At 41.0% G+C, this 27,575-nt stretch overlaps 2 protein-coding genes across 8 annotated transcripts in view; both read right to left on the reverse strand.

Annotated features, from left to right (window-relative positions):
- Window positions 1-19,823, reverse strand: part of LOC307191643 (uncharacterized protein) — a 143,294-nt gene extending 123,471 nt beyond the window's left edge. For all 6 annotated transcript variants that reach the window (XM_079931798.1, XM_079931799.1, XM_079931797.1 and 3 more), the window contains exons 1-2: window positions 19,219-19,823; window positions 17,414-17,455 (exon numbers count right to left, since the gene is read on the reverse strand). In XM_079931798.1, coding sequence (XP_079787924.1) covers window positions 19,342-19,803 — 462 coding nt within the window. In that variant the 5' untranslated portion in view covers window positions 19,804-19,823 and the 3' untranslated portion in view covers window positions 17,414-17,455; window positions 19,219-19,341. The remainder of the gene's footprint in view (window positions 1-17,413; window positions 17,456-19,218) is intronic.
- A 6,033-nt stretch (window positions 19,824-25,856) lies between these two features.
- Window positions 25,857-27,335, reverse strand: HOXA1 (homeobox A1; the record flags this gene model as incomplete). Of its 2 annotated transcripts, XM_079932050.1 has the most annotated exons (3): window positions 26,142-26,212; window positions 26,693-26,787; window positions 26,991-27,335. In XM_079932050.1, 2 exons carry the CDS (start codon window positions 27,333-27,335, stop codon window positions 26,728-26,730), a joined length of 405 nt encoding a protein of 134 aa, XP_079788176.1. The 2 variants fall into 2 exon arrangements, with proteins under 2 accessions (XP_079788175.1, XP_079788176.1); XM_079932049.1 differs by having other exon boundaries at window positions 25,857-26,212; window positions 26,693-27,335.
- Between the last annotated feature and the right edge of the window lie 240 nt (window positions 27,336-27,575).

Consider the following 27,575-nt stretch of genomic DNA (forward strand, 5'->3'; position numbering starts at 1 on the left):
GATTGGGGTGCCTGTACTGAAACCCAAGACAGTATTAATAACATTAAAATAAACTTTGAGTTTCACACTCATTTTATAAGTAGTTTTCTGAGGAAATCAATTTCTAGAAAAGAAAACAATCATGTTGAAACCTCAAAAACAGAAAACCTTAATTCCCTAATAAAAAGACAACTGCTAAAGATAATCAGATCCACAAACCTGGCAGCCGTGGTATCTTTCAAATGTCTAAACTGCTTCAACAGGAAGCCAGCCAAAGTCCTGTCCATGTAGGCCTAGAATACATCTATTTTTAAAATTCCTTTCTTATTGTTTGGAATGCTTCAATCTTTCAGCACTAGGTCAGAGGTGTATTTGGCTTCTGTGGTTTCAGGAGAAAGGAGTTTAATTAAGCTCCTTAAGCCCCAGAATATTTGGATTTATGGCTGAATCATTCCTATTTGTATTAAATAACAATAACAAAACAAGGCTATTTAAAAAGGGCATTTAATATTGAGGTAAGTAGGGATAAAATGGCATGATATCCAGGATTTCCTTTAAAATATTTCAGCAAAGGGGGAAAAGGAGATAATAGATGAAAAAAAATGACAAAATCTAGATAGGGATTTAATATGGGTAATGAGTACACAGGGGTTCATTGTACCACCTCTCTACATTTGTATATGTTTGAATTTTTTAAGTGTTACATTACTGTGAAAAAATTTTTTTAATTAAAAACAGAAATCCAGACAAATAGTGCCCAGAGTCCTGAATCATCCTTGAGAACTGCAGGGTGTGTTCCATCATGGGCCATATCAGTTTGACTCTAGACTCATGTCCTTAAAACTGACTCTCAGCTTTTTTTTGGCTGTGTTGGGTCTTCATTGCTGTGCGCGGGCTTTCTCTAGTTGCGATGAGCGGGGGCTACTCTTCATTGCGGTGGCTTCTCTTGTTGCAGAGCACGGGCTCTAGAGCACAGGCTCAGTAGTTGTGGCACGTGGGCTTAGTTGCTCCGCGGGATGTAGGATCTTTCCAGACCAGGGCTCGAACCCGTGTTCCCTGCATTGGCAGGCGGATTCTTAACCACTGCACCACCAGGGAAGCCCTGACTCTCAGTTTTGATATCATTTGTTTCATGAAGAAAAGAAAAAAGAAAAAATGTGCCTTCAGAGAACCAACTGGATGTGGCCCAAAACACTGAAACACAGCCAGAAATTTCAGGATGGTTCTTGACCTCGTATGTCATAATTTTCTGGGGACACAGTATCTTCTTGGTAGAAGGAGCTTGTTTTCTGCCTGTGGTGGACATGTATCACTTTTGCTGCCTATATCTACTCTGCTTCCTATGATAACAATTTCTAAATTTCCGTTTGGGGATCCACTCCAGCCCCATTCTCAATCCATGAAAAAACTGATTCTATCTCTGGATTTGGGGGTGGAGCTTAAGACCAAGATTAAGTCAATCAGAGCATCCCATCTCCTCCGTCACTGACAGGTTCCTAGATGGGCACATCATCTAAATCAGGCCAATCAGGGCTGAGGAGGTTCAGGTCTTAGACTTCTGCTTGGCTATGGGGAAAGTGAACTCTTTCACACTGGGATGGATATTGGGTTAATGTGTTCTTGTAGTTGCTTGAAGGCATCATGCATAGCCTGACAAAGAACTGAATACAGCAGAAGGCAGCCATATAACCACTGCAGGTGAAAGGAAGACAGGTTCTAATGACATCAAGTGAGCCCCGACCAGCTGCCTTTGAAGACTGTCCCTGGCGTTTCAGCCTTGTGAGTCAATAAATTACATGAAGAGCTCTAACTGATATGTAGCTTAATTGCTCCCTTTTGTAATTAAGCCACACTGTATAGTTAGATGGCTTGACATCATAGCACTTTACAAGGTCTGCACTCCAAAGGAAGATGAATAAACTTAAAGCATAATTCTTACTTATCAAAATACATGAATGACTTCTGAAAATGTGACTTCATGGCCATTAAATTCTGTGATTAATTCAACCAATATTGCATGCCTACTCTGTGACTCTGCTAGCTGCCAATTCCAGCAAGGTCACGGCAGCTCAGCAATGGGAAGTAAATGCAGTCTCTAAATCTTTGCACTTGCTCCATTGACATATCTAGCTCTGTTTGAGATTTTTATCACAAAAAATTTCAAGAGTATTTCAGCAACATAACTGTTACTGACCCAAGACCCTACTAGATGACTGAGGGCCTCTGTGACATCCAGGCTGAGGCTAGAAGAACAGGAGTGGGCATTGGCATAAGGTTTCCTCTGCCTCATGAGCCTAGAACAAGGAAGATCTCAAAGATACTTTCCAGAAAGAAAGCTGAGGCCAAGCAACAAGATCCCACCAAAGCAATAAATCGAGGGGGATGGGCAAAGAGTGAGACAAAAACAAGTGGGAGCCAATGGAGAAGTCAAGAGCAACTGGTTGGAACAGAAGGTGAAAGATGGAGAATCTTGGAGACCCAGGTTATCACACCTGGGAAAGGGCTGTGAAGGTGCCAAGCTACTTCAGACCAACAGTAGAAAAATATTGTAGAATCATCATTATTTTAACTGTGATAGTGAAAGAAAAATTCACTTGTCTAAACGAAAATCAAATAGCATCAGGAAGAGAAAGAGACCCCATGGGTTTCCCATCCTGTTACACGTTTTCGCTACTTTAGACTGTGAGATGGAAGTGGTGGATTAGCAATCAACATCCACTCCAGCTCTCCTCCAGTGTGCCTTCCAGCTGTGCAGAGACTAGAAAACTCATCAACATGTTTCCCTACATTCCCTTGTAGCAAGAGTTCTGGAATCAGGGCCCACCAAACTGATGCAATTACATGAGATCCAGAAGGTGAAAGCAGTCACTCTGCAATTGTTTTGCTTGCTGCTGACAAGGAGGATTTGGGGCAGGGGGGGAAACATGTTGGGTTTTTCTGCAGCTTAATTCTAGTGTCCAGTCACGAGGTTTGTGAGGCTATTGCGGGGAGCTTCTGAATTCCACAGTTCCCTGGTAGCCTCCTGATTCCTGATCAAGCCGCAGCTAAAATTTCAGGCCAGTTCACCACTTCTGGGAGTCACTCCTGCAGGCCCAGCAATGTGTTCACAACTCCAAATTTATAGGAACAAAATTCCCTATATTTAAATCTCTCCTTAAAAGAGCGAAATGGTTTCTGCTTCCTGAAATATTATATTTCCTAAAGCATTATAGATTTGTGATGATAAACAAGTCAAGCCAAAGATGAATCCTGGGGCTTCCCTGGTGGCACAGTGGATAAGAATCTGCCTGCCAATGCAGGGGACACGGGTTCGATCCCTGGTCCGGAAGATCCCACATGCCACGGAGCAACTAAGCCCGTGCAGCACAACTACTGAGCCTGCGATCTAGAGCCCACGAGCCACAACTACTGAAGCCTCCACGCCTAGAGCCCGTGCTCCTCAACAAGAGAAGCCACCGCAATGAGAAGCCCGCACACCGCAACCAAGAGTAGCCCCCTCTCGCTGCAACTAGAGAAAGCCCGCACGCAGCAACGGAGACCCAAAACAGCCATAAATTAATTAATTAATTAAAATTTTTAAAAAAAATTTAAAAAGATGAATTCCATTTATAGGGAGGGGTCATTTAGGCACAAATGATAGTACATATAAAAGAAAAAGCATTGGGGTGTATGCAAATGAGCAAAGCAGCAGAACATACTATATATATCTCTGCAGCAGCTGATTGTGTCTTACTATCTATGTCCTCAGGTAGAAGGGTTTCCCTGAGGCAAACTTCCATAATGCCAAGCCATCCATTTAGAAGTGTTAGCCAAGTTAATGAGGTTACTGGTACTCAGGTGTCATTTCCCCATTGTAGGCACTTAGACCCTATGTGGAACATTAATAAATTGAATAGGTCACCAAATGCAGTGGTCTTGTCAAGATGGAGCTGTTTGTAAAAGGTTATGAATCAGATTAAAATTGTCATTTGTCACAGAGCTAGGGAGGCAATACTCTTCCCTTAGCCACAGATCCCTCCACACTTTTCAGAAAACTATTATATAAACCCAGATTACAATATTATTAGAAAGCATTGCCAACTGGAATATGCAGATCACTACCTGTTTCTCTCATTAAGAGCACAGCAAGGAATAATAACCATGAAATGTCATCCTGGGAAAAGCATAAGCTTGAAAGGAAGTACGGCAGTTGAATTTGGAATCCTATGATGGCCCTGGAGGGAAGGTGATTCAGCTAAAATTTGGTATTTGTGAAGATCTGACTCAAAACCTCTACCATTTTTCAGCACTGCAAGTAGGAGACAGAGGGCTTTTTTCTTTTTTCCAGTGGAGTCAGTGTGGGAGCTCCAGCTCTGTCCTGTGTTTAGCACTGCCTCAGGGTCACAGACCCCCAAAAGACCTGGGAATCCAGTTCCTATGGTGCTGCCAGTAGAGCTTCCAAAGTGACTCAGGCTAATTCCAAAAGCAGGATCAGCTTGTGAGCTGCAGTGACTTTTGAAAAACTAAAAATGAGAGAGAATTCACAGAAACAGAGGATTTTTATGATTACTTACTGTTTGTGAATAATTTTTAAGCACATTTTACACTTAGAGGAGATTGTACAGATATCATCATATTTGTATTTTCACTAGTTGATTGTAAACATTTTTGTCATTATGCATATGCTAAAAGTACAAATAATTTATCTTTTTTTTAAAGGTGCATGTATCTACTTTTCATGCATGAGAATCCTAGGGAAAAAGTGTTACAAGAGAAAACAACCGAAAACTCTCCACTTTAGTCACTGAAAGCTAAGGTGGTAACCTGAGTTCCTATTGCTTAGCCCCTCCAAATGTCTATCCCCTTATTAACGACTCTCCTTTATTAAAATAATTGTTTCACACAGCATTTCTACAACAAGGGAGCATGACAATCAAGCCTAAATCCATATTCTGCAGCTTGGTATGTGCGCTTCCCCTAAACTATCATTATTAACCAAGTTACAAAGATTTAAGTAAGAAATTTAAAGTGTAAGCAAGTTTTAGAGATAAACAGCTACCAAAAACAAAACAAAGGGTAAATTTTACCATAAAATGTCATGTGTGATTTTAAGTGCTTTAGGATATATCGTTCCACTGCTGTAAAATTAATTCTTGACGTGTGTATGTGTAAAATGTATATACACACAGTATGAGCATTTGAAGACATGGTCAAATTAGAATATTTTAAATTATATAAAAACTTATTAATTTTTCTTCTATGGATCTTAACTTTACAAAGCAGGGAGCAGCTAAAGTCAACATTAAACCCTCAGAACTTTATTTCAAAATATAAAAGAGCATCGAATTGGCATCACTCTTTGTCAACTATGTGTGTATCAGGCCTTGCAAGTGATTCTACAGTTGCCTCACAGTGGGGCCCTCCAAGCCTGTGAGATATCTGATTCCTGTGCTCTGCTACATATCTAACTCCTGCATCCAGCAGAGAGCAGGGTCATTCTTAGGTCATGGTGGTTAAAGATGGCTGTCAATTCACTGCTTGGGCTGGGTTTCAAGTCTCCTTTATCTCTGTCATATTGATGATTCCTAGTGATATCTTAGGAACTTAACCACACCAGCGATATGCATCTTAATGGTGTGTTTTGTAGCACCAAAGTGTTTGTATTAAAAGCTCAGTATGGTGTATTTGAAAGAGTCTGTTACCCTTTGAAAGCTAAGAACTGGAACAAATATACACTTTCATTTGAATAAACGGTTATGGTTCTATGCTACCTTGCAGATTTTTAAAAGGGGGGTGGTTGTAATAAAACAAGTTGAAACTAGCTCATCCTGCCTTTTCTTATGCAAAAGTAATTATTATTCAGTCAAAAATATGCAGTGAAAAAGAATAATTGCATAAGAGGACACTATAATCCTCAAAGTATCCACCTGGTGTTTTTATTTTGATGAATACCCTTTTGGATCCCTGTGCCCACGCAACTTAATGGTTGTTACAATTCTCTACGGCTAAGGGGAAAGACAAGCCTTAATTGTAAATTTGTACATGCTTTATTGCCAGTGCAATGGCATGAACACATTTATATTGTCATTCCATTTAATTACTCCAATTTTGACATGGACCTACCACAGATAAAATTGATGGCATGAGTTACGAGCACCATAAAAAAATCACTGCTTTCTCCTCAAGGGGTGAGTATTAAGGTGTTCTTCCATATTCTCTACAGTTATCTGCATTAGGTGAAGAAAAAAATAAAGCATGGTAATAGGATACCCATGCTCAAATTGCTTCCTTCCAAACTGAGTAATGTTTGTGACGTGACAATGATGCATGATCATTTTTTTTAGCTTCTCTGGGTAAGATCTGTGACATTCAAAGAAAAATAAACAAATAAATAAGTAGGCGAGTGGACAAAAATAAAGTTTTCTGCTAAATGAATCCTGTGTTTAATTTCTATCACATTTGCTATTTCTCGGCTTTTTCTCAGCAAAATTTAAGATATTCATTATGCTTTTGCCTGAAACAAGTGAAAAACAATCTCAGGAGCTGGGTACTAAGCTCAAGTTGTGTGCAGATGGACAGGAGATATGACAGGGCTATGGTAATAGTCGTCGCTGGTAATTTAAAACTGGCAGTAAGAGGAAGTCAGCAGCTCTATTCAAGTGAGAGAGTGGCAGTGTGGTGCCTGGCATCCTGGCACGTGTAGCCAAGTGGAAAGGTGCCAGAGATCCTGGCTGAAAGAGCATAAAGTGCTGGCTTTCTCTTCCACAAGTTGACGGAAGAGCTTTAGCAGCACAATAGCAATGTTTTATTTGGCCACATTAAACTGTCTGCTACTTGAGTTCGTTTTCCACATTCTAGTTTATGACTCACTGAAAAAAGAAGTTAGTGTTTGCTTAAAATGTCTCCATAAGGGCTTCCCTGGTGGCGCAGTGGTTTAGAATCCGCCTGCCAATGCAGGCGACACGGGTTCAAGCCCTGGTTCGGGAAGATCCCACATGCCGCGGAGCAACTAAGCCACCTGTGTGCCACAACTACGGAGCCTATGCTCTAGAGCCCATGAGCCACAACTACTGAGCCCGCGCGCCTAGTGCCCGTGCTCCGCAACAAGAGAAGCCACCGCAATGAGAAGCCCGCGCACCGCGATGAAGAGTAGCCCCCGCTCACCGCAACTAGAGAAAGCCCGCACGCAGCAACAAAGACCCAACGCAGCCAAAAATAAATAAATAAAATTTAAAAAAAAAAAGTCTCCATAAACCTCCCTCCCTGTCCCATGGAGAAAACCTAAATTTCTAAATAAATCTATAAATCCATTACCCAAATAGATGATGAATCAAAGCATCTCTTTTCTTGGTCTTTTAAACTTGAAACTGTCATTGAAAATAAGCTCATATGTATTTGGCTATTGATCAAGTAGAAATCTTCAATAAAAATATTCTGCCATTTGGTTTCATCCCAAGCTTCCTTTGTCTTTCAATTAAGAAATGGTTTTATGTTATACCAATAGAGTGAGATATTCAGAGAATTAAATCAATAGACTATAAATTATATGTGAAAGAAAACATCAGGTCACTGCCCTGACACAACAGATTTATTATTAAAGTAGGCAACTCCATGCCAATTCACTACATTAGTTTTTATAAAGTAAGAGACAGGGAGAGAGCAATGATAACTTTGGCTTTCTCTTGCTTTTAATGGTTCATTGATAATAGCTACTTATCTCCTATTATTTTAGCTTGCTATAATAATGTCAAGCCAAGAAAAAAAAAAGATAATCACCATTATGGGAATGTATATTTAATTCAAGTTTGACAGACTATTCCTTAATCTGATTCATGTATTTGTAGAGTAGCCAGAAACACTCTAAAATGCATAGTGATTCTTAGGTACACATAAAAACTCCATTATACAGGTTACATTAGGTTTAGAGCACAAAACATCAGGCAGTTTTGGTTGTACTTTCATAGGCATGTTACTAGATGAACAACCACATTGCAAAGCCTACCCCCAGCCCACCAGCTCAAACCTACCTGTGCTAGCAACATCAAGAATAACAGCTGAATCCTAAGTGGACCCTTTAGCTTCACTATGTTTCCTGGAAACTACTGTCTTTGAAAATATAAAGCATATTTTTGCTCCAAACATGCATATGGACCCATACTCCATTTGTGGATTCTCTGCATTTCCCTTGCCATTCTTGAATAATTACTACCCTGATTTCAGTGGAGGTTTGATACAGGCTTCTAAAGGCCATCTCAAATGAAGGAGGAATAAACTCACCTATTTCTTTGATAAGGCTTAAGGAGGGGGATCCTCATCAACCAATCCCCCAGATACTTTCTTCCAGGGAAAATGGGATTAAATAAATATTAAAGGTGAGGAGGTATGATTGAATCAGGGAGGGAAGGCTGACCACCACCACCACTACTTCTTAGTGATACAGGAATGATAAATAAAAAAACCCTCAGGTCTTCTTGGCAACAAATGGTGTCTCCACCACTGCTTACCCTTGCTGGTTGCCTTATTACTGATCACTCCAGATTCTCCACACTTCTGAATTACACTACTGGTGTTGCACATGCAATTTCACTCTATTTATAAGTAGTGGTTACTCATATCCAGACTATAGAGAACTCCTAAAACTCAACAATGAAAAAGACAACCCAATTCAAAAGTGAGCAAAGGACTTAACAGACATTTCCCCAAAGAAGATATATAAATCACCAATAAGCACATGAAAAGATGAATGAATGAATGAGAAAAATATGATACACACATACGATGAATACTACTTAGCCTTAAAAAAGAAGGTAATTCTGCAATATGCTACAACATGGATGAAATTTGAGGACATTATGCCAAGTAAAATAAACCAATCATAAAAAGACAAATACTGTATGATCTCACTTATTTGAGGGCAGTCAAAATCATAGAGACAGAAAGGAGAATGGTGGCTTCCATGAGCTGGAGAGAAGAGAGGAAGGAGAGTTATTGTTTAGTGGGTATAGAGTTTCAGTTTTATAAGACGAAGACTTCTAGAGATGCATGGTGGTGATGGTAGCACAACGTTATGAATGTACTAAAACCGCTGAGCTTTATACTTAAAAATTGTTAAGATAGTAAATTTTATGTTATATGTATTTTACCACAATTAAAAAAGAAAAAAGTAGTGGTACTATACTCTACAACTCTCCATAAAGGCTAAAATATAACTGGCAATTCCAAGCATTGGCAAGGATGTGGAGTAATTGGAACTCTCATACATTGATGATGAGAGTATAAATTGGTACAAGTACTTTAGAAAAGTATTTGGCAGCATGCATTAAAACTAAACATATGCCTAGCCTATGAGCCAGCAATTCTACTCTTAAGAATATATCCAAGAGATATGAGTGCACATTCTCACCAAGAGACAGCAACTAGAATGTTCAACTTTACTCAGAATAACCAAATATCAGAAACATCCCAAAAGCCATCACAGTAGGATGGATAAATGAAATGTGGTATATTCATACAGTAGAATACTACACAGTGATTTTTTTAAATAAAAACTATTATTACTAGTTATAACATGAATGAATCTTACAGGTATTACATTAAGCAAAAAAGCCATTACAGTACCTACTGTATAATTCCATTTACATGAAATACAAGACTAATACATTGGTAGACGTCAGAATAGTGAGGGGAGGGTATTGACTGGAAAAGCACAGAACAGAACCTTTTGGGGTGCTGGGAAAGTACTATATCTTGATCTAGGTGGCAATTATACACGTATGTGATAAATCTTAAAAGGATTATAGAAAAAAGTCAGACAGAAAAGTCTACTTTTGTATGGTGGTATGATTTCACTTATATGACATTCTGGAAAGGGTAAAACTATAGGGATAGAAAACAGATCAGTGGTTTCCAGGAATTTAGGGTGGAAGGAGGTGACTGACTTGCAAAGGGACACAAGAGAACTTTGGGGGATGATGGAAATGGCCTATATCCTGACCATGGTGGTGCTACATGACAGAATATAGTTATCAAACCTCATCGAACATTTTAAAAGGCTGAATCATCTTATAGCTGCTCAGATAACTTTCTAGACCCAAGATGGATCCACTCCCACCTGGGATGCCATGTCAGCAAACCAAAACTTAGATAACTTTTGTGTCCCTGTGATTGCTCCGCTAGACCAGAAACTCAGTGTACCCGGGCAGCCAATCCCCAAATGCCAAGCCAACTCTCACCTCAAACAAGGTTTGACTCTGTGGCCCCAGCCAATCAGATATTTTCTATTTGTCTCTTCCCTGTTCTTAATTCTTTATCCTGTTAAAGGTTCTTGCTCCATTTTGCAGTTCTCCAAAAGGAGACTGTTCACTTCTTGAAGTGCTAAATAAGTTTATTTGTATCACCTAAATTGTCTTCTTTAATTATTTTTTAACATAACTAAATTACAATTCAATACCTACTTTAAAAATATTTAACAATCTGTACACTTAAGATTAGTGCAATTTATACACTTACTATACTAAGCATATTTTATACTTCAATAAAAATTGTGAAATTAAGATTTTTTAAAGTAGAGCTTAAATGGGTTCTAAGACATGTGTTCCAGTCCAAACTCTGCTACTGGTTTGCTATGTCAAACACTCTAGTTGTTGCAACTAGTAGAAACATAGAAAGTATCATGTCTGGAATGAGCCCTGAGGTTCATATAGGCTCCCTCACCCCAGAGAGGAGAAGCGATCTGTGACGTGCCACACAGCTACTCAGTGTGGAGTCAGAAACTAAAACCTAGGACATCTGGCTCTCAAACCAATACTCGAGTTCAATTCCAGTTCAAGGGAGATTGAAAAGAAAAGAAAGGAAAGCCAAACTGACCATTTGGCACTGCATAAGCCGCAAATTTTCAGCTAATCGTGCAGCACTGGGCCTCTGATGGTACATATTTGGTCTCCACTTCCAAAGGTACTGAGAGAACCAGCCAGAAACTTGCAAAGTGCCTTGAGCTATTTAAGCAGGCTCTACTTGAATAATCTGAGGTATCAGAGATCCTTTGATAACAGCAATTTTCCACAAAATGTAAATTATGGCGGTCCCCATTTAGGGAGCTCCAACTCAAAATCAAATCTTGACATATCATCTACCAGTCCAGGGCCATCTCCAACACCACTTAGTCACGCAAAGTACACAGACTATTCTACTACTGGGAGAGTTATTTTAGGGTATAATCTAGGTTATACAACCCTTAATTAACTCCTCTGAAAATGTAATTCCTCTGCAACAAAGTCAACTTTTTAAAGTGCACACATGCACAGACAGCCAGATCTTAACAAATCCTATAAAGTAGTGTTCACGCGCCATACAGTTCCCAACACTGTCCTGACGAAAGCACGAACATGAGTGGTCCTGCCATGCTTCTCTCTAAAACTGAGACATTAAGGAAGTGTTAAATCAGTGGCCCCTACTTCCCCTTTCTGTGCTCTGTTTCTACCTAGATGACCCTTTGACCTCCCATCCTCTCCTGCCACTCTAAGGCCCAAGCACCAACTTCTCTCTAACTTCCACCCCCCTGTCAAAACAGAAAAGGCCCTAGTATCAGTTATTTACACTTTTTGACTGACTGATTGGTTACACTTTAGTGTCAATAAGCTTTAGTCAATATATTCATTCAAGCAGCATTTACCTGTAAACCATTTTACACCTCATTGTATACTGAAAGGTCGATTCTCCATTAAAGAATTTTGAATTTCAATTTAACTTTAGTAAGCAAGTAAGAAAATACTTTGGAAACATGGAAGAACTTGAGATCACACTTTGTGTACCCAGCCTTGGGGAGTCATGAACCGCATTAGAATAGCTGAGAGGCTATAGAAAGAACCCAAAGAATTTTTCCCTCACCCACTCACTCATTCACCCATTCATGCATTCAGCAAACGTTTATCAAGTGTCTACCATGTGCTAGGGATTGTACAAGGCAGAGAGAATGATTAATAAGATATGGTCTCTATCTTGGAGTACTTTACAAAGAAGAGTAACAGCCTGGTTAAAAGAATTTAAAGTCCAAAAATAAGAAGTGCTCTAACAAATGAAATGCTGAAGGAGGACGATTCGCTTTCCCTGGGACAGGTTTCACAGAAGACAGACCTATGAGCTCAGCTGGAAGGAGTCTGGCAGGCCGAAAGGCAGAGAAAGGGGCAAAATGGGTTCCCTAAATCTTTTGGCCAAATGTATTGGGGAGATGGGAAGGAAATGGTTACCTTTTTTGTGCAAAGAGCATTTAAGGCAGGAGGAGCTAACACCAAACCCAGTGTCTTCTGCAGCCACAAAAAAGATAACTTGGGCTGTGGCAGCAGCTGGGGCCCTTCAGTTCATCTGTAGTCACATGACCAGGCCAGTTGATGATAAGCCAAGATGCCCGGAGCCACTCAAAGGGAAGGACAGGTGCAAGCGCTGTCACAGAGCTCCATGCTCAAGCCACACTTGTAAAGATGTGATTTCTCTATCAGGACACATCATCGGAACATAAATTTTATCCATATCCTTTAAAATAGTTACTATTTGGTTTTGCTCTGTTTTCAGCCGTAGAATTTCCAAGTCTTTGTTAGTGTCAAATTTAGGTTAACAAAGAGAAAAGGCTGGTAATCAAGTAATGTCCTTACTTCAAAATAGCTCCCTTCTGACTAGGAAAGGCTTACCTAACTGTAGCAGCTAAAAGCTTATTTCTGGGAGCTTGCTGAAGACAGGAATTCATCTCCCAATTCTAACAAGGCCAGGTATGTATCCACAATACCCAGAGCCACCCATGCCCCCTTCGCTCTATTTCTTGGCCTTAGCAAATTTCTTAGACCTTTAACCCCCCTTGTCCCAAAATTTGCAGGTGAATAGGTTGTGTCATGAAACATATTTGATGTTATCTTAGTCTATATCTAGCATTTTGTATCATAAATATTTTTCTGGGATTCTAAAACACAGCTACTAAACCCCTATTTTATTTCAACCTCTGATAATGTAAGAATGAATATTCATTCTTTCAACAAACATTTATCCAACAATGAAGTAAATGATTAGTTATTCCCCAAATACCCATTGTCTAGTATCCTTTGCATTTCCTAGTATCCTTTGCAGCTAGGTGTGGCCATGTGACTAAGTTCATCACAATAAAATGTGAGTGGAAATTGTGTGCCACTTACAAGTCACTTCCTTCGTAGGAAATTGCTTGCTTTCCACTTTCCCTCTATCACTCTTCCTAAAAACTGAAATGGGAATGGGGAGGTGACACAGCTTCAACCGTACAGACAAGACCTAAGGAATGTTGGAAGAGCACAATGGAAGATACCCACCTTATGAATGACCTCACGGAGCTAAGGCAGCCCAGCAGTCTGGGCTCTTATATTTCTCTGAAATTTTACATGCAAGAGAATTAAAGTCAGCCATATTTAAGCCACTGTATTTTTAGATTTCTTTGTAACAGTAGCTTAGCTGGACCCCAATTAATATAAACAATCATTCAATGTCCATTGAGCATTTACTATGTGACAGGAACTGTATGCTGAGGAAACATAAAGTACTGAATGGACAGAAAAGCCCTCTGGGCATAGGTTGTTTATGGTCTAGAAGAGGAGACAAAATATATATATATAAAACTACACCTGCAAACTCTGATAGTATGTAAAGGAAACAGAGGGTGCTCAGGTAAGGCCTCTCTGCAGAAGCATCGTTTAGCTAAAGCCTCAAGATCTTAGAAGAAAATGGGGAGGGGGGAGTGATTCCAGGTTGCAAGTCCCTCAGACAAGAAAGAGCTTGGCTCTTTGGACGGAACTCAAGAAGCCAGGTGAACAACGTGAGTAGTGTAGCATTAGAAGGAAAGGCTCTTCTAACGAGAGATATAAACACATATATGTATAATCGCATAGTTACACTAAACCATGGTGAATTATCTGCTTTTAGAGTTGTTCCTAACTTTATTTTCTTTTTTTAAGCCAGAAGTTTTTTTAAAAAAACTTCCTCTAGTCACTCACATATTCCAGGTCTGGATCACCTTGAAACCATTAAGAACTCTATCTAACTTGGTAGCATCCCTAGATTCCATCTACAGAATTTTCCCAAAATTAAATCCCCTTTTTCCTAAGCATACAATTTCCCCAGGGTCATTTCCAACTGTCTCACCCTCCATTTTCATCCTTTCTTACTCACAAACACCTGAAAAGCCCCAAGTTTCTACAATTCTGACACTCTTCTCTTTCCATTCCCTTGGCTTTCGCAGTCAAACGGGGGCATGAAGATTACGTTAACATTTCCCCACCATCATGTCTTCTCCAGCAAAGGTCATCTTAAAACCTTAGCATTTGACCCAGATCACATGTTGATCACAGCCCCAACCAGAACTAAAGGCTTACTCTCAAGTTATACGTTTTGGGGAGAAAGGAATGTCACCTGTAATTACTCTATACAACTTTTATAATAAAATCCTAGAAGTTTAAATGTTTAACTAAATTCTAATAAAAATATTAATTAAAAAATGTTCTCTAACATAAATCAGGTTATATACTTCATTACGATTTGTAAACTCCTTGAAAGGGGATGGTATCTTCTCTCTGTAAAATTTTGCATCACCTCTGAATAAATATTTTAATTAATGAAGGAGCAGAGTCATGAGACAGGATTCAAATAGAAGACAGCAAGAAAGAAACCAGATGACGAGAGAGCAGAAGTTCCTAGTGGGGGAAGGGATGGAATTAGTGGAGGTCAGGAAGAGGTGAAGTTAGAAGGAATTCCTAGAGCCAGGAGAGCAAAACTAGAGGTATTCTCAAGGGCACCCGCAAGTGATAGGTACAGAACCACTCACCTCCCACAATTATTGATGTTCAATTAGGGACTGGATGGGATGCCTTCATGTCATTCTCAAATAGGAAAGAAAAAGCTAGGAGATGAGAAAGATGAAAAGTAAGAAAAAGAAAAATGGGATGAGTCAAGCAAGTTAGGGTAGAGAGTGTATATACAATGCTATTAAGAATGAATGCTCAGGAGCCAGACGGCTAAGTTTAAAAGTGAGCATCGCCATTTTCTAGCTGGGTGACCTCTCTTCTAGTTTCACCTTCTTTAAAATAAGGATTTTAATAGTACCTACACCTCATAGTGTTGTGGAGAGGATTTTAAGGTGGCAACCCATGGAAAGTGCTTAGCAGAGTGCCTAGTATAATGTGAGCTACCAGGAAGTGTCAGCTACCCTTGTACACATAGGCTCAGACTCAGAAGAATAACTACTCGAGATGATAAGATAGGAAAGCTGTAAAATAAAATAGGAAATAAGTTCTGTTCTACAACTCAGTTAGATAAATTTGTGTTTTCTTGGTGGACAAAGAAAAGGGCCATCTTTGGCTCTTGTAACATACTTGTTTAGGTTTAACAAAGTGAAAAGGGTGCGTATTAAAAGAGCCCAAAGCTGGGGAAGGAGAGAAAACGGAATTTGAAGAAGCTGCCATTTGGCCATCTTACATAGATACTTTCTAAGCCATCTGGTCCAACTTCCCTCCCACAATTCCAGGCCATAGCCCACAAGCCCTAAAAAAAATTCAGAGCACCACTATTTGGTTTATAATATGGTACATTATCTGGATTCTTAGTTGTAAGCAACAGAAACTAACGGTTGGTTATTTCATTGGAAAAGGATTAAACAAATGGATAGGTCAGAAAATTGCTAGGAAGACTGGAAATCAAGCTTGAGAAATGTTAAGCCCAGCAGCCAGAGTCAATATGTCACCACACAGCCAGTCTGGTAAGGAGACAACTACCCTTACCCCAAACCCTGATGTTGCCAAACCACTAGAGCTAACTGCTGCTGGATGTTTATCTACAGCACCTTCACATGGCTGTGCTGGAAACAGATGAGGCTACCGAGAAAGCAAGGGTATGGCCTTTTCTGGCTCACAGTGAGAAATTCTCTAAACATAAAAGGTTCTGATGTTGGCCAATCCCACTAAAAGAAATAGGGGAGAGGGAGGAAAGAAAAGAAAGAAAAATATCTTATGTAATAAGTAATGATACTTCCACTGTTATAACTAATCATCAAATAAAAACTATACCACATAAACACAGATAATATTTATGATATAACATAAGTGAAAAAATGTGGAATTCAAAATTGTGGTACACAATAATTGCCTTTAAGTAAAAGTATGCACAGGGCCAAAGACTGGACTCTAGAAAAAAGCTATATTTGGGGGAATGTGATGGTAATTGGTAATTTTTTTAATTAATAATTTTATCTGTATGATATTATAGAACCATGCTATTTCTTTACTAGGCTATGAGTATTGCAAGCAAATAATTGTTATTCTGAGAGCTTCAATTCTGTCAGCAATAAAACCCCAAATAGAAAAATTAACTTTTTTGTATGCATGTTCATAATTATATATTTTTAATATATTTTTCAACAGAACTAAGATCATTCATAGTGTACATATAGGTTTATAACAACTTAACACTAGGCTTCTAAAATATAAACATTTTAAATCTGAAATTAAATTTAAGGTTAGTCTTTTTTTTTTTTTTAAACATCTTTATTGGAGTATAATTTAAGGTTAGTCTTAATTACATTTTACTTTCATATTCTTAAGATATGAGGCTTCAGTATGTGAGAATTAAATACATGGGCTGTCAATTTCAACTTTACTGATCACTCACTATGGAATGGAGAGCAACTTAGAGAACTTCTCTAAACTTCAGTTTCTCCATCTGTAAATGGGACTAGTAAATACCCATAAGGCTGTTATGAAGACTAACTGAGATATGATACACATAAAACTCTTAGCTCAGCATCTGGTACCAAGAAAGTTAATAATAAATATTAACATACAAAGAATAAGTTGTCACAACTTGCTAAAGTCTGGATCTCTCTCATAGAAGGAGTGTATTGGATGTAAGATAATGAATTGCAAGTGAAGTCCTTGTGGTTCATAGGAACCAGAATGCCCTCAACTTCCATGGTGTCTGAATCAGGGAACAACCAGGGAATTAACACGCCATCTGAGCAGCTTGGGCAGGGCAATTAAGAACCCTGGCTTTTTTCTTGATTTTGTCTCTGTTTCATCTGTCAAATCACATTTTAAAAAATTCTGAAATGGAAGAAATAAAATGGATCAGCCAGTTCCTTTTTACCCTGCTTAATATCCTGTGGCATAGGATGGATGTGAGCAGTCACCTTTTCTGTAAGATTCTTGGAGGTAAGTAGGAAGGAAGAAACCCTCTGGGCATATATCTAGTTATTCAAACCTGCTTATTCTTAATAACTTTTAGATCTTCAGTATTTAATTATTACTGAAATTAATTACTGTTAATTACTATACTTAATATAGTAATTAATCATTAATGTTATTAATATATCTAGCTTGAGATTAACTTTTGCCTGCCAGTTCTAATATCCACTTAAGTACCTATTAAAGATATAAGAAAATATTTTTTTTCTTACCACTATTGCTGCTAGTACCTTTCTGGACCTTAGGTTCTTCACCTGTAAAGTAGAGAAACCAAATTAGATGACTTCTAATGTCTCTTCTTGTCTTAGATTCTGTGATTCAAAACTGAATAATATCAGTAATATTGTAATGTTTGTAATTATGCCAAGTCCTTGTTCACTTATGAAAATTAGAAAAGGGAAGAAGCAAATGTATGTGTTTCTACATACAATTCAATCTGACTTTGTGCAGACTGAGTTCTGAGAATAACTGACTTCTGAAGACTGGCTCTCTTTAGGCCTCATGATACATTCCTCGAAGTTCTGGTTGTTCTTGTTATTCTCAGTCAAGAAGTGTAAAGTGGTAAACTATGAGGACTGGCCCCTTTGGGTGAGGATGAATTATTCTTTTCCTTTATTCTTTAAATGCAAATTGTGACTGATTTTCAGTATATCAAATAACCAAATGAAAGCTGGGGGGTGGGACTTCATGCATTCAAATGTTTCCAACCATATGGATGTTAGCTTTCATAGAGACAACACATTTATATTTTACATTGAATACTTCCAATTTTCTGCACATGTTAGGCATGCCACAGACATCATTTGTAAATATAAACAGTATCTTTCTTCTCCCTGAAAATTATTTCCTTAACCAATTAGTGTCAGACATGAAAAAACGTCAGTATTAAGTTAATCCTCTCATTGACTTTACTGTTAATTTTGACCTCTCTCTTTAGCTTTGTTTTCATTCAAATACTTGCCATTTGCTAATTTTCCCGAGAAGGTACAGCCATAGTTTGCACATACATCTGATATTAAACAGTCAGCTTCCCCAGCTCTCTAATTCTTTACCAGCGTGATAGTACCTGTATCAAACACCAATAGCCTGATAACTCTTTGTAGAGGACTTATGTGGTTGGCACCGTGGAGAAACACTACAACAAAATGCATAAGAATTTGGACTCTGGATTCAGTGGACAAGTTACTTAACATCTTACGCCTCTCCGTTTCCTTATCTGAAAATCAAAAGAATAAAAACACTTTCTTCTTGGTGCATATTAAATGAGTTAATGTAAGTAAAGTATTTGACATAGGCCTTGGCTCAGAGTAATCCTGAATAAACACCAGACTTTCAAGATTCTGAAAAATCACATAAATTTTAGAGGGTAACTTAAAAGTCAACAAGAACATTTGCCTTATTTTATAATTTAAGAATCTCAAAGTATAGAAAGGTTAAGTATCCTAACTACCTAAGCTTCTCCTGTGAAAGAGAAAAGACTAAACACAGGGGTCCTGAATTCCAGTCCAGAGCACTTTCCTCAGGGACTGTCTCCTCATTATTAAACGTCAAGAGCCCTGCCCTCAAGAAGCTTAAGATCTCTTAGGGGGAGTCAAAACTCACACACAACTCCCGTTACTTGTTCTATAACAAAGCTTCCGGCGCAAAAGGTGGAGCTCTGCGGGGCTCAGCTGATAGAGTGGAAAGTAGTACAGGAAACTTTCTAGAAAGAAGTGCGACTTGAGGCAAGGCAGAGTTTGACTCTACAACTGAATAAGGAGAGGACATTTGAGAAGCAAGGCTGTTTCCCTGAGCAGAGAAGTACTCGTCTCTCTAGGAACATTCACTGTTTAGAAACTCACCACACCTGCAACCCTCACCTCTACCCTCAAAGCATCTTAGTCGAACTAGAAAGGAAATGAACATATTACTCAATTAAACGTATGTTGAAAATATCTGAGAGGAGGGGGCAGGCAGGGAGTAAAGTCTCCCTCCGCTTTCAAATCAGAAAAGTGAACTAGGGGGCTAGGTTTCCGACCTGGGTTTCTTCTCCTGGAGGTGAATGTTCTGTCCAGGACCCCGTGGGGCGGGGCGTGGTTCGCGAGCTGGACGGAAGGCCTAGGCCCTCACCGGGAGGAGTCAGGCGGCCGCCTGCGGCATTTTAGGCCGAATCTCTCAGGCCCTGCGACTCCATCCCCGGAGCAGCCAGACGCAAGAGGTGCCGGCTGGGAAAGAAGGAGGAGACGGGAGGCGAGGTGGTCCCTTGAGACCCGGCGGGGCTCTCAGACGCGGCGGGAGACGCGCCCTGACTCCGGCGGCGTTCACGGTCAACCCCGCGGGCGCTGCTCGGCTGCCCGGCTGCTGCCTCCTGTTCCGCGTGGGTCCCGCGAGGACGTGAAAGGAAGCGCGGCGTTCGCTCCGGAAGGCGGGGAAGCCGAGGGGGCAAGTCGTTATAGCCGCGACGTCTGGGCTGCCCTCCACCCCCGCGGGCCCGCGGAGACCGGACGGCACCCCCCGAACCCCGTCCCTCAAAGCAGTGGCACCGGCCGGGTCTCCGCCCCCGCCGTGCTCTCGCCGAGGCTGGGGCAGCTGCCCCCTGCGCGCCCTGAAGCAAGGAGCCCATTTGCTCCTCAGAATGGAAAATTCCCGTCCAAGAACATTACTGATATTGGGGGGAGGGGTGTCCCCTACCATCTCAAATCATTGCTTTCTGCCTTCGTATGAGTCTATGGCGATTTTTCTGTTAAAAGGTAGCAGGTCGTAATTTGTGAAGTGTCCAGCGCGGCTCAAAAGTCGCCCGATTTAAAAAAAAAGTCATTCAATAATTTTTCCTTTATTTTCTGTTGCAAGCAGTTGCTTGGTGCTTTTTTTTTCTTTCTTTCTTTCTTTTTTAACTAACCCAGTAACCACCCAAACCTAAAAGGAAAACGTAAAACAATCTGATTTCTATAGATTAGCCCTGTGACTAGACGTTTTACAAACACATTTTTAACAAGAAAAATGTAATGGGATGTTTAAAAAATGGAGACATATTTTAGATGTGTCTGGAGATGTTGAGAAAGAAACATTGGGCTTTTCACTTATTTACAATAAGCTCAAAATGCAGTCTTTCCAGACTGTTTTGCATGATGTAATTGGGGTTTGGGATTGCGGGTGGTGGGGTCATAGGCTAGTGTCTACGGAGCAGCGTTGATTATTACTTGGTTTTCAGTTCTGCGGCCCGAAGGTCAGCTATATTTGATGATTGGTGTTATTAAAAATAAGGCTCTAAAACGCTAGGGATTCCAGTTAAGCTCTTCAAACACTGACAGTCGTAGATGTCCCTTTGGGCAGCAGGTTCTGCTGAGATCAGTAGAACCCCAGTGAGGAAGGAAAACGAGGCAGGTTGTGTTGTAAGGAAACTGTATGTTAATTGTTTGGGCTTGAGGTGCCTTGCGTGCGTGTGTGTGTGTGTGTGTGTGTGTGTGTGTGTGTGTGTGTGTGTGAGTTTTAGGTAAATGAGTAAGTGGTGGAGAAAAGAAATTTGGACCAGAACAATTCAGGAGGATATGCTGTGCCACAAAACAAACAGAAACAAACAAGCACCAAAAAAAAAAAAAAAAAAAGATTCAGGGTTAAGACACCCCCTGGAATGTTCCTTGCATCTCTAAGCCCTTCCTGGCTGATACCACTTGACAGTTTAAGGGAGGTTGTTGAACTTGGGTACAAACAACTCCTCTTTCATTTGTTCTTCTCTAGTCTAGGTTTAGAAACAACAACAACAAATACACATATGTTGAACATTGCCTGCTCGCTCTATCTCTATTTTTATATTTTTAGAACATATGTCTTTAACAGCAAGTAGCCCAACATTTTGTTGTTCAAAGAAGATGGCAGAAACATTCCATCTGCCATACTGGGAGATTGTTTCAAAGAGTCAGTAATCCTGATGGCCTCAAAATCAAAGACTTGACTGAGTGTGTGGCTAGTAAACCAGAAGTAGAAAAATTTAAACAATATCCAGCCTGAAACTAATCATATTGAGTAAATGGGAAGGAACAAAATAAAATCAGGAATTTAGAATTCAGTGCACTGGCCTCAGGTGCTAAGCCACTCTGGTTTTTATTTAGGAAATAAGAGCATTGATATTATGGGCTCTGTGTCAAATCAGTCCACCTCTGGGTGCCTTATCTCTCTGACTCATAAAATTAGAGTTTGGGTAGATGGATTTCTATCCATTCTGGTCACCTAAACACAAGAAGTCCTAAGACAGAACTTCCGTGTGTTCTCAGAAATGCAGGAAAAAGTAGATTATCTTCAGCAGAGGGTCACCAAAGTTAGCCATCTAGTGAGTAGCTCATCTGATAGGGGCATGATGTTCTTGTGTGTGTTGAAAAAGCCATAGCATTTCCAAGAGGTATTTTACAGTCCCAACCCATATTAAGAAAGATGCTGTTCACGCACCGTTTTCAAAATTTTAAAACAGAAGTTTGCCTGTCATTCAAAATAGTAAATTAAAGACACAGACTCCTAGAGCTTCTACTGCAAGGATGATTATTCTTCAGGAAGAAACACAAACAGCAGTGACCGTTTTTTTCACAGACGTGCTCAGCCATCAGAAAAGCTTAATAAGTCCCTATTTAGTATGCATTTATGCAGTGATTATATGAACTTTGACCTCTGAAGAGCTGTAGCAATTAGCTTCAGGGTCCAGCATCTTCTCCCACCATTCCCCACTGGCTTCCTTGGGTCTTCCTTTCATCTCAGCAGTTCGTATGCTCGGAGGGCATAAAATTTTAAAGTTGACTTTCCACCTGAGGTATTTGCTTCTGCACAAGGCACTTCCCCCTCCACTCCCCCCATCTGATGTCTAAACAGCCATCTCAGATGGATATTGGGGCTCTGATTGTCGATATTACTCAAACGCAAATGGATTTCAGTTCAATCTTGCCCTGTTCTTTCGCAAAGAAGATACACTCTAATGGCCCAAAGAGCTTCATTTCATAGTTCGTGGCACCTGAAATAAATCGGATCTCTTCTGTCAGGCTAATTGAATGTTTTTTAAATATTCCATGTAATTTATTTTAAGTCAAATGAAACCTAGTGGCTTGGCAGAAAGCTAGAGGAGACAGGAGAAGGGCAGCTGGAAAGTCCCTCTCCACCCCCCCCCAAAAAAAGTCAGGAAGGGAGAGGAAAGTGTTTTAAGTTTCTAGTAAACACTGTTTAGCAAAAGAATAATAGGCAAGTTAACCCTTTCCCAAAGAGGGATGGAACTATAATTGTTGCCTTTAGCAGAGAGCTCAGATAAACCACTGGGACTCATTCTAAAGTGACCCATCACTGCATTCATCTCTTCTTGAACTTTCAGTGAACCTGAGATTAAACAGGGGTGAGCAGCTAAGCAGTTTGTTGTTAGCAGGCTTTTCAACAACCCTTTCAGACTGAGTAAATATTGATCGGTTTGAATCTGATTGCCCCAGAGGAAAACACCAGGACATCTGAATAGCCTCCAAAAGTAAACTTTCAAAGGTGAAGCCGAGAGCAGACTTCAGAGTCACAGCACAATTTCAACTCAGCCTCAGTTGGGGACACCCTAAATTTCTGGAGTACTTTGAATGAAGGTGAGAGAAGTGAGGAAAAAGCATTGGAAAACTGGAATTTTATATTGTGATTATCCCAAGTCCCTAATTGAGACTCTTGTCCTTTTTAAATTTATCAATAAAATGTTATTTTCTGTTTTCCATCTTCTGTCATTTCAGTTACCATGGCTGTCATTTTTCAAGGAGCTAACTGTGCTCCTCAGAGACCAAAACAGAAAAAGAGAGACCTTGAAATAGGATGTGTTAAGCGCCTTTGATTTAATCGATTGGGACAACTAAAAAGATACAAATGTTTTCCTTGTTGAAAGGTATATTAATGTTTCCTAAATGCATTGCTTGTTAATTGATTTATTCCACGACCTAGAGAAGGCTTGGGATGTTTAGCCATAATTCATCATCCTCCTCTCTCTCAGCTACGTTAAAACCAGCACCTAGAAGATTGGAATCTCCGGATTCCAGCGGGTTGGCCCTGCTTTTAGATATTGAAATCTCGGCAGTGGCATGCAAATGACACTTTAACACATTAAAGTATTTGGAAACCAGCCATCTGTTTCGCTGTGTGGCTTTACACTAATAAACAAAAGATACTGTATACGGCCAGGCGGGAAATGAAAGAAAGAGTTGGCTGACTTTGAAGTTCTCCTCCATCCACTTGAGTCTTTTAGAAGCAACCCCAGAACCCAGGAGCTGAGGGGAGGGCACTGGGTGCCCTTGATATGGCCGCGGCAACTGCGCCTGCAGAGTCCCGGCTCACTCTCTTTGACAGGGAACTACAGGAAATCTCAAGGATGCTCTAGGAGGCCTGCAAATTACAAGTTTTTGTAAGATTTCTCACTACCCACCCACCCTGAACCCGAGCCCATCCTTTGTGAAACACCCTTTGGAGCGGAAGTCATATGTCTGTATTTGTTTGTGATGCGGTAAAATTTCTGCTCTACTCTTGGGGTTAAACTAAAGCCTCCAAAAATGTGTGAAAGTAAAGGGAACGTGGTAACAGGTCTAGGAGGAGAGTCACTTTGAACTTTCTGATTTGCTGGCTTCTTCTGTCTGAGACCAGCAGACACATGCATTGGTCAGAAGCAACTTGAATATGGACAGACTTCAGGGCGGCTTCCACAAGTTCACCTGGAAGAACCTATTGAGCCCAGAGAAAATTAAAATGTTTTTCTGGGTTATGTGGCATGGAAATTGAGCGGTAGACCCGTTACAGCCATGGTGGCTGTGAAATCAAAGCTGAATCTGATGGGAATGAGATATGTAACCCAGAAGGAATTGGGAGTAGGGGTTTAAAAAGTGGAAGGAAGGAGTGGATCTTGACAGGAGGAATTGGAGGAGGGATGCAAAGGTTTACTCAGTACAGACCACACTCAATTTAAAGAGTGGAATATTTTGGCACGCTGTCCAACAATCCAGAAAGAAGGAAGAGGGGTGGGGTGGGGGCCCCATCCTCAAACAGCTTTATACTGAAGCTAATTAAATGTGAATCTCTTAGCTCTTGGTTCATTGATGTGAGGAAAGACTGACTGAAGAGTTTCAGCTTTTGAAGGGGATTCTGTTTATATATATGTCAACGTTGAGTTGGAGGTGAAAAGGTTAGCACTTGACCCAGGAAGTATCCATGTTTGTTTCAAAAATAGATCTGCTTCATAAATTTCTTCACCATTCATTTTTTTCCATAATGAACTTTGATTATAATAAAGCAGCCGCTGCTATTTTAAAGAAAATCAACCTATTACATAGACATCGTTAGGTGCAATTACACTCATAGGGGAAGCTTCAGCTACATAATGAAAAGCCTTTCCTTTTTTTTTTCAAGAAAAGGCCCACCTCTTTGAAAATACACACCACACTTCTCTCCCCCATGTGAAATGAGCCAACTTTGTAGGAACCAGCAAATTGTAGCCAAGCCAAATACACAGATGCGTGAGCATATCTGAAACCTGAATATATTTATTACAGACATCTTAAGACCCGTAAATTCTGCTCTGGATCACATCACTCCGGGATCTCTGAGCTGTTCATGATTGTACAGGAAATGGGGACTATCACAAAGGATAACTGATAGAACTCAGTGTGGTACTTCAGGGACATCAAAACATTGTGCGACATGCAAAAGACTGTTCACGAATCACACAAAATATACATTCATTGTGCCATCCATCACATTAACAATTGGGCCGAAAATATATCATATCCAGCTAAGATAACTGTGGAAGGAAGAAGCTGGTTTGAATAATACATTTAGATGCTGAATAATCCAGCACAAATTTTAAATAGAGTGTGGCCAGAGAAACAAGAAAGGAGTGGGGATGGGGAGAGACTTAGCACAGGAAGCAAGGTTTCTGACCCTTGTATTCTGCAGGCCTTCTGAACTCACTGAAAGAACAAATTGAGGCTACCATCTGAGGCATCTGATTGATTTTAAATGAGAGCTTTTAATTCTTTAACCTATAATCACATATAAAGTTGTACCAGCTTTGAGAGTTTGCCCACTGTGTTTTAGTCACTTAATCAAAACATTTCTAGAAAATCTGTATAAAGATAAATCTTTCAGGACAAAGCATTTACAACCAGCAAACTCACACACATAAAATTGAATTAAATTAAGGGATGAATTAATTGTGTAAACACTCTCATGGTGTATCTGTTCTTCATGAGCTCCTGGACCCTCTTCTCTCTCTCTCTAGCCTACTTTAAGGGCAAAGTAGGGGAGAACTGTGAATATACAGATAGATAAAAGATGAGAGGCCTCGCTCTGACATGTTTCGGCTGGCAGAGGAAACTATTTTCCAAAGGGCATCTGAAAGGAACAGTAGGTTCTGTCGAAATCTCCTAAAAGTAGGGGTGTTAGGTGCCATTGGAAAATTGATGCTGGCCCTCAATCTGCGCTACGGAGCTAACACCCCCCTCCCCCCTCATCAAGTTTCTAATCCAGAATTCTCTGGAAACCCATTATCCTGGCCAGGAGTTCCCCAGATAGGATCAGAAAGGAAGAGAAAGATTGTAAATGGAGAGGAAGATAAGCTAAGAATGTGCTTTGGGTAAGAAGTCCCAGCCGGAGGAGTAGCCTGGGCTGCAGAGTGGGGCCGGGGCGGCCTCAGTGGGAGGTAGGTAGAGTGTCTGAGGTAGAAGACCCCGGGGAAGGAACGCAGGGTGAGGAGCTGGACTTCTCTGAGGATTCCTCGGCCTTCTCCTCGCTTCCCGTCGGAGTGGCTGGAGAGATGGGCAAGAGGCCCTCCTTCTCTCGTTTCTTCTGCTTCATTCGGCGGTTCTGGAACCAGATCTTCACCTGGGTCTCATTGAGCTGCAGGGATGCGGCAATCTCCACCCTGCGGGCACGCGTCAAGTACTTGTTGAAGTGAAACTCCTTCTCCAGCTCTGTGAGCTGTTTAGTAGTGAAGTTGGTACGCACTGCATTGGGTTGACCCACGTAGCCATACTCTCCGACTTTCCCTGGGGGCAAGGTGGGAAGCGATGAGAGGAAAAGGTAAAAATTTTTATAATCGATATGAGATTCCGTACACGCTTCAGAGCAACCTTCGGGTAAAGAGGAATCAAGAATTTCTGAACATAAACTGGGCTTCGGAGGGTGAGTGATGAGGTGTAAAGTGTTAATCTGAAATCAACCATTAGCATGGTCAGACCGTGATTAATGGAGCCTGGAGATATTAACAGGACGCCCCCCCCACACACACACACCTACCCACTTCCCACTTCCTACTTCCCAAACCTCTAAAACCCAGCCCCTTTGGAAATACAGCAGTCCCAGATGCTCCTTTGCCCCAACGCACCTGGGTAAACCACCCCACACCCTACAACACAGGTGGGAAGCAAGAACTTTAAAACAAAAACATGATTAATTTTCCTTGGAAACTAAGCATACCAGCTCCTTCCAAAATCATCAAGGAGCTTTCATGGAATGGCAAGACTGACCTGTTTTGGGAGGGTTTCTTTTGACTTTCATCCAGTCAAAGGTCTGTGCTGGAGAAGATGTCTCTGATGCAGGGGAGCGACAGGCTTCTTGGTGGCTGGCGTGGAGAGGGGACAAGGAGTTATTATACGTGGCCAGGGCCAGGCTCTGGTGCTCTTGTCCATATGAGTGGTGAATGTACTGAGGCGAGCCCACCGCGCCCCCGGCATAACCCTGGTGGTGGTGGTGATGCTGGACCATGGGAGATGAGAGATTTCCAGAGTAAACAGCGGGAGCGCACGAGGGGTACCCACCACTTACTTCTGCTTCCTGATTTAACGCGTAGGGGCTGTAAGGCGCGCCGAAGTTCTGCGCGCCGTAGCTTGGACCACAACTCGAGTGGGAGTAGGATACCCCCAGGTTCCCAGCAGTCTGGTAGGTGGCCGGCTGGGGGTGGTGATGGTGGTGGTGGTGGGGCGGGCTGATCTGCACCCCCCTGCCCACTAGGAAGCGGTCGTCGCCGCCACAGCTGTTGGCACTGACCGCGCACGACTGGAAAGTTGTAATTCCATGGTCGGAGGGGTAGGCTCGCGCTGAGCAGGTCCCCGAGTCGCCACCGCTGAGGATGGGGTATTCCAGGAAGGAGCTCATTCTTGCATTGTCCATCTGTCACTGAGTGACCGGGTCCTGCGAAGCCCTGGGTGACCGTGCCAACTTTCTCACTTCCTCCATGGGGCCGGAGAAGAAAAATGATATGAATGTACAGTGCGCAAGAGGGGGGGCGGGAGGGCGGAGGGCGCTAGGGGAGGGGCACGTGACTATATCAACCAATGGCGGAGCTTGCTGCGAAAGTTTGCTGGCTCCTGCGGTGATGGATCACCATTTCAGTGGCATTTAAATCCCCAG

Source organism: Stenella coeruleoalba (assembly GCF_951394435.1).
Source record: "Stenella coeruleoalba genome assembly, chromosome: 9".
NCBI lineage: Eukaryota > Metazoa > Chordata > Mammalia > Artiodactyla > Delphinidae > Stenella > Stenella coeruleoalba.